This window comes from Pelobates fuscus, chromosome 7, assembly GCF_036172605.1.
Source record: "Pelobates fuscus isolate aPelFus1 chromosome 7, aPelFus1.pri, whole genome shotgun sequence".
NCBI lineage: Eukaryota > Metazoa > Chordata > Amphibia > Anura > Pelobatidae > Pelobates > Pelobates fuscus.
Window position 1 is genome coordinate 44,670,190 of NC_086323.1, and position 7,379 is coordinate 44,677,568.

General features: G+C 41.5%; 1 protein-coding gene across 1 annotated transcript; it reads right to left on the reverse strand.

Annotated features, from left to right (window-relative positions):
• Positions 1-2,258: 2,258 nt before the first annotated feature.
• On the reverse strand, positions 2,259-4,946 carry LOC134568587 (CARD- and ANK-domain containing inflammasome adapter protein-like). Its single transcript, XM_063427235.1, has one exon. The coding sequence runs from the start codon at positions 4,785-4,787 to the stop codon at positions 2,430-2,432; it is 2,358 nt and encodes a 785-aa protein (XP_063283305.1). The 5' UTR covers positions 4,788-4,946; the 3' UTR covers positions 2,259-2,429.
• Between the last annotated feature and the right edge of the window lie 2,433 nt (positions 4,947-7,379).

A 7,379-nucleotide genomic window follows, 5' to 3' on the forward strand; every position in this document is an offset into this window, starting at 1 on the left:
CCCTGCTATGTTAATAGCTTGCTAGACCCTGCAAGAGCCTCCTGTATGTGATTAAAGTTCAATTTAGAGATTGAGATACAATTATTTAAGGTAAATTACATCTGTTTGAAAGTGAAACCAGTTTTTTTCCATGTAGGCTCTGTCAATCATAGCCAGGGGTGGTGTGGCTAGGGCTGCATAAACAGAAACAAAGTGATTTAACTCCTAAATGACAGTGAATTGAGCAGTGAAATTGCAGGGGAATGATCTATACACTAAAACTGCTTTATTTAGCTAAAGTAATTTAGGTGACTATAGTGTTCCTTTAAGAAATTCTATGCTGTTATAATCTGGATGTTAAAGATGCAGTTTGTTCCATTATATTTTCCTAGTTTAAAAAAAAAAAAATCTCACAAAACCAACATTTCTTAAGGGGCATATTAATTAACCATTTACCGGTACCTTCTCTCCTACATAGTAATTAATACCGACCACACGTCCCAATCGCCCTCGCTAACCCTGCTGCACATTCTCCTCAATATATACTTTTTATAATTGTTCTGTATAGCTAGCATTTTCATCTTTGCCTTTTATTTAAATGTGTCCCACTTCCTGCACAGTGTGTTTCAGCAATGACCCTCTTCTCCCTCCCCCCATTACTTGTCAAACTTGCTTGATAGCAATTACAATATAACGACTTGTTTACACGTTGTACAGCACTGCCGAATATGCTGGAACATTCGTAATAAATAAAATACCAGGGATCACGGAATAGGTGAGTCTCAGGCTATATAAGCCCACGTTATTGAAGAAATAAGACTTAATCTTAAATCTACGATTAAGTCTTCTTTATTTTTTGCTTTAGGCAGCCATGGTCAGCTATGCTTTGTGATTATTGGGATTGTATCCTCTGATCCTTCAATAAAGTGGGCTTACGTAGCCATAAGGTCTCGTCTACACTATGAGTGCTGAGTTTTTTTCTCTTAAAGTAGCTCAGATTTGAGCTCTGTTTGGGGGTGTGGGATCCCTGTTTGTTTAAGTTACACTCCAAGTACCATAACCACTACAGCTCTGTAGTGGTTATGATGTCAGGAGTTTCCTAGTGCCCTCCTGCCCCCCAATGTAAATAGTCAAAACATTTGCAAATGGATTGGCAACCTAACTGGGCTTTGCAGCCATCGCTTAATTTCACAAGGAGCTTGCATTACATTTCCTGAGCTAAACCCTACCATGACGCAGGGCCAGCTCACTGGATGAGATCTGTTTGCTCTCAGAGAATGAGCTAAACCCTGCGCCATGGAGCTTTGCTCAATGCAGAGAGCTTCATAGAGCAGGCAACCAGACCCAGAGGCCACAGGTAAGTGGTCAAGCAAGTTGCAACCACTTTGACTACCTACAATGGGGGGGGGGCACCAAGAAACTCCTGGCACCATAACCACTACTGTGTGCTGTAGTGGTTATGGTGCTTAAAGTGTTCCTTTCAACATCGAAAGATGAGGTATACATTTGTTCATCTTGACCTGTTTGAATATACCCAAATCTCTAATAGTTATGTCTATATATATATATATATATATATATGTCTGTGTGTATATAAAGTTATAGTTGGGGGAGATTTCTTTGGGGGGGTGGGGGGTTGCAAAGCCCAGAAACCTTTAATTGAGATATAATATTCCAACCGGCTAAAACTAATCACTGAACAATTTATAACCCACAAATACAACACCTGTCAATCTTTGTTGCCACTACAGTACAACTCCCACCAGTCAGTAATTTGGCCACACTAGAGCCTTTATATATTGAATATTCTGAGCAATGTGCTGCTTAATCTGCCGGAACACTAATTATGAAGTGATTGTGCAGAATGTAGCCAAACCAATTCTAATTCTGCCAGGGGTATTCAGTTTGAAATGTTAGGAAATTCAAAGTGAACTTAAACATTTTTTGGACAAAATAGCAGAATGGAAAAAATTCTAAGTTGGACAGGGTTTCCAGTTTCTTTTTGTAGCCTATAATCTGAAATTCTCAACAATTCACAGTTTAGTGAATAACCCTTGGGGAGATGAGGGACATGCAGTAGTGACAGGGCACAGATCTTAATTCCAGCTTCATCTTTAGTGCATGGTCTTAAAGACCCACCATGTTTCTGGGACATATTTCATGTCTGCGCTATTGGGTGGTATATAAAAAGTAAAGAATTTGTATGATGGAAGGAGGAAATTAATGAAATAATCAAGTCAGTTTCATTGGGATCCTTCCTTGACAAACTAATTATTTCCATTCTGCATATTTCATGGCAGCACTTTTCATACGTCACCCAATATCACGGAGATCTAGAATATATCCCAAAAATATATGTACGCTAACCATCAGCCACCAGAAAGAAAATCATGTCTGAAGTGTTTTAGCAGGGATCATACGAATTTCCTCTACACTTGTAATCAAAGGTTCTATTTGATTAAGTGCATTTTCTTTTTCAGAAAAGTTGTGATGTGCTGGTGACCATCAGTATTTTCAGATTCTGCTACTTGGAGAGGTGTTTTCTTGAGGCTGTTGGTAGCCTGCAAATTGGCTTTTTCTCCTTGCGCCCAGCCCACCAGAGTTTGCACCGAGGTGAAGTGTCCGGCCTTGCAGGCGCAGTGCAACGGCGTGTCTCTGTTGCTGTCTAGAGGGTTTATGGCTGCGCCGTTACTTAGAAGCATATTGATGACATCACTGTGGCCGTGCTCAGCCGCCTGATGCAAAGGAGTTTTCCGCCACACATTTTTATCATCCACATTCTTGCTTTTTCCAGCTTCCAGGAGAGCCCTCACCGTGTCCGTACTGCCTGCAACCGCAGCATAGTGAAGGGGTGTGCAACCATCCATATCTTTAGCTGCAAACCTGCCATGGTTTTTTAACATAGCTTCCACCATCTCAGCTTCTCCAAGGGTTGCTGCAAAGTGAAGAGGGGTCTTTTTATCTTTATCGGCAGCGTTAGGGTCTGCCTTGTTGTTTAGAAGCAACTGCACCATAGCTGCCCCCCCTCCTTCAGTGGCAAGATGTAAGGGTGTCCTTGAAATCTTATCTTTAACATTAACTTTGGCTTTGTGGTGTAGAAGACGTTGTGCAAGATCAAGGTTTCCCCTCTGGCTTGCAATATGCAAAGGAGTCACTAATTCCTTTGTTACGACATTCACATCAGCTCCAGCCTCAATTAAAATATCAATCAGTTCTTGCCTGTTATGAAAAGCAGCGACATGAATTGGAGTCTGGTCTCCAGGGCCTGTGATATTAATATTTATTCCTTTACGTATGAGTAGTTTCGTGATTGAAACATCTCCTCCTTGAACCGCCAGATGTAAGGCTGTGTTCAGATTCGGCGTTCTAACATCAAGATCCGCTCCTTTTTCAATGACAGCCTGGGCTGCTTCTGATTTTCCTAATTCTGCGGCAAGCAACAATGGTGTGTAGTTCAGGTCATTTGTAGCATTGACATCTGTTCCCTTATCAATTAAAGCATTGATTATACCATACAGATTCAGCTTGACGGCTTTGAACATTGCCGATATCATGGTGTCGGGAGACAATCCTTTAGAATATTCTAGTAATAACCCAAAAATCTTTTCATTGTTGGTCTTAAAGGCAATATCAATAATGTTGGAATCTATCGAAGCTCCGTGTTCTAATAATACTTTAACCGTGGCTTCATGCTCACTGGAAACAGCGTGAAACAAAGCAGTCTGGTTTTTCTCATCTGTGGCGTCCACCTGGGCACCATTTGTTAAAAGCATCGTCACCAGTTTGCTATCGTCTTTGATTGCGGCCATGTGTAAAAAGTTGCGCCTATTTTTATAACGCTTAGCTTCTTCCTCCAGAAAGACTTGCAATACTTTTTGGTGGTTGTTTTGTGCAGCCAAGTGAACAGGGGTTTGTTTGCCGTCATCAAAGTTGTAAATATTAGCACCAGCCTTAAGCAATAACTTGACAGCCTCTACATGTCCGTTCTCTGCCGCTCTGTGCAACGGTGTCCTATTATTATTGTCTCTGGCTTCTACTTTAGCCCCTTTGCTGATTAAAAATTCTATCACTGGGACATGTCCACTGGCCGCAGCGACATGGAGAAGGGTCTCGCCTGAAGAATTCACAGCATTGACATTTGAACCCTTTAATATTTCCTCCAAAAGTGAGAGATTCCCCTTTACAGCAGCATCAAACATACTAAGAGAACCCGTTTTTGTGGTGGGTTCTTTGGGAGACTGGGGCAAACTTCTTGGCTTTTCTTTAGGACGTGGAACCTCTGATACTTTCTCTGGAACCTTTTTAATTTTGGGCAGAGTCTCCTTGTAAGCTGGTTTCACCACCTTTTCGATAACAGGCCTTTTAAGGTCTTCTTTGTCCCTTTCAAGCAAATATCCCACGAGTTGCCTTTTGCCATCCCCAACATAATCATTCACGTTGCTGACATATTGCTTAACACTGTTATATATTTCTGGCTCAATCAACTTAAGACAAGGATAGAAAAAGAGTCGACAGGCCCGCTCACCTTTAGACACCAGAATATCAAGCATCCGTGAGTTTTTCTCTGTCCTGGTTCGGTAATAAGACATGGCCACTTTTTTATCCATTGGGAATAACCCATTGTCCACTAACCAGTTCAGGAGAAGATCTGGATTCTTAATACCTTCAACAAGTTCCTCTTTTTTGTTCTTTAACACCTCAATAGCGTAAGGATTTATAAAAAGATTGGTGGACTGGATTGCTGGCAAATGTGTTACAGCAATGGTGCTCATTTTCAAAGAAGAATGTTCCTTCTGGCTCACAGTCATAGGAGATCTTCATCTACATTTGCTTAATCTCATTGAGAAAGTCTTTTTTAGAAGCTGATAGTCCCATTAATTTCTCAGTCATGGTTAAATCCACCAAAATACTCCATTATTCAGAGAAAAGTGCTGCTTTACATACTCAGTAGGTCTCCCCAGCTAGTCAGGAGTCTTTTGTTAAAAGGAAGCTGTTTGTTTGCTCCTGCTGGGAGAACACTAACTTTGTCAAGATTAACAAACAAAAATCAACACCTTAGTAACTGTTGCTGTGAATATAACAGCTTTGTAAATGCCTCTCCCAGTGCAAAGCTTTGCAGGGATGTTTCAGCAAACTCCGACAAACAGGTTTACAGTTCAATCAGACTGGCTGTAGTTTAGTAGCTGTCTGCCCACTTCTAACCCTCCGCAGGGGTCCCACGTCATCCCATGGACACAAAGCAGCAACATGTCTGGCTAGCTAGTGAATCTCATCCTCTAAAAACTATCCAGGATATGTAAAATGTTAGAACTCATTTAGTTCATTTAAGAATTTCACTTAGTTAATTAGCATTGTTAACCTCTCTATTACAATTATTCTTACTTATGAAGTACCAACTTATTCTACAGCACTGTACAATAGACGGATGAGATGTGTTAGTTAATTCACTTAGACAGCTTTGACTCACATGTGTTCAGGGCCCTGCTCAAACAAACTAACAATCCAAATGATCTGACAAAGGTGTAAAAGAATCCTATTATATTCGGACAAACATGTTATATTAGTTTAACACAGCACAGAATGCCAAAGGGGTTATTTCACGGCAAACACTTATATTTAAAGGGACACTATAGTCACCTGAACAACTTTAGCTTAATGAAGCAGTTTAGGTGTATAGAACATGCCCCTGCAGTCTCACTGCTCAATCCTCTGCCATCTAGAAGTTAAATCCCTTTGTTTATGAACCCTAGTCACACCTCCCTGCATGTGACTTGCACAGCCTTCCATAAATACTTCCTGTAAAGAGAGCCCTATTTAGGCTTTCTTTATTGCAAGTTCTGTTTAATTAAGATTTTCTTATCCCCTGTTATGTTAATAGCTTGCTAGACCCTGCAAGAGCCTCCTGTATGTGATTAGAGTTCAATTTAGAGATTGAGATACAATTATTTAAGGTAAATTACATCTGTTTGAAAGTGAAACCATTTTTTTTTTCATGCAGGCTCTGTCAATCATAGCCAGGGGAGGTGTGGCTAAGGTTGCATAAACAGAAACAAAGTGATTTAACTCCTAAATGACAGTGAATTGAGCAGTAAAATTGCAGGGGAATGATCTATACACTAAAACTGCTTTATTTAGCTAAAGTAATTTAGGTGACTATAGTGTTCCTTTAAAGTAATCAGTTAGCTCCTCCCATTCAAATCTTATGGCATAATTACCAAGACCAAATAGGATAGATTGTATAATCCTGTAATCCACTCCTGGTTAACCCATTCGTGACCAGGTTATATTAACACACATGACCACCAGGATCTGGGGAAGGGGAGGGGGGCGTTCTGAAAACACAGTTAATGAAAAATAATTGATTGTGAGTTATTATATTACAGAAATAATAATTGATTGAGTTATATTATTGTAAGAATGCAAGGGGCTGGGATATGCACGTGTACACATTATTAAGAGTGAAGGGGTACAGCTGGGCTGAATAAGAGACCATCATCTACCCTAACACCAAAACAGCTGGTTACACAACGTTTGAACACCTTGGTAAAGGAGGAGACTATGTTTAAAAGCAGGGCTCGAGTCCTGCAGGAACGCATGGGAACGGCGTTCCTGCACTTTTTCCAAAGCAGGAACGCCGTTCCCGCTAGTAATCCTGCAGGATCTGCCCTGATACCTGAACACAGGGGCCCAGCACACCCTGTGTTCCCTCTCCAGCTCTGTCTCACATTCACGAGACCCGCGGCTGTCAGAGCGTCGCCACGGGTTACCATGGCAACGCTACGCACAGCATGCAGACGAGTCTCGGGAGAGTTAGACAGAACTGGAGAGGGAACACAGAGTGTGCTGGGCCCCCATGTGCAGCGTCTGGCTCCCTCCACCGGACCATCAGGAGATCTCCCCCCCTCCCTGACAAGGTAAATAGCAGGGAGGAGGGAATAAAATAACAAATATAAACACATACATTGAAAAAAAATGCTTTCTCTCCTAACACGCACACACGCAGCACACACACACATCATCCAGCACACACACACATCATCCAGCACACGCGCACACACACACACATCATCCAGCACACGCGCACACACACACATCATCCAGCACACGCACGCACACACACACACATCATCCAGCACACACACACACCTCATCACACATCACACACACATCATCCAGGACACACACATCATCCAGCACACACATCATCCAGCACACACACTGCATTCATTATACACATACTACACTCATTATACACAATTTGCACTTACTACAAACACACTACATTCATTATACACACTCTGCACTCATTACAAACACACTACATTCACTATACACACTCTGCACTCACTACACACTCTCTGCACTCTCTATACACTCTCTGCACTCACTACAAACACACA

Coding starts and splice junctions, on each gene's coding strand:
- LOC134568587 (XM_063427235.1), bottom strand. CDS start 4,787: ATGACTGTGAGCCAGAAGGAACATTCTTCTTTGAAAATGAGCACCATT.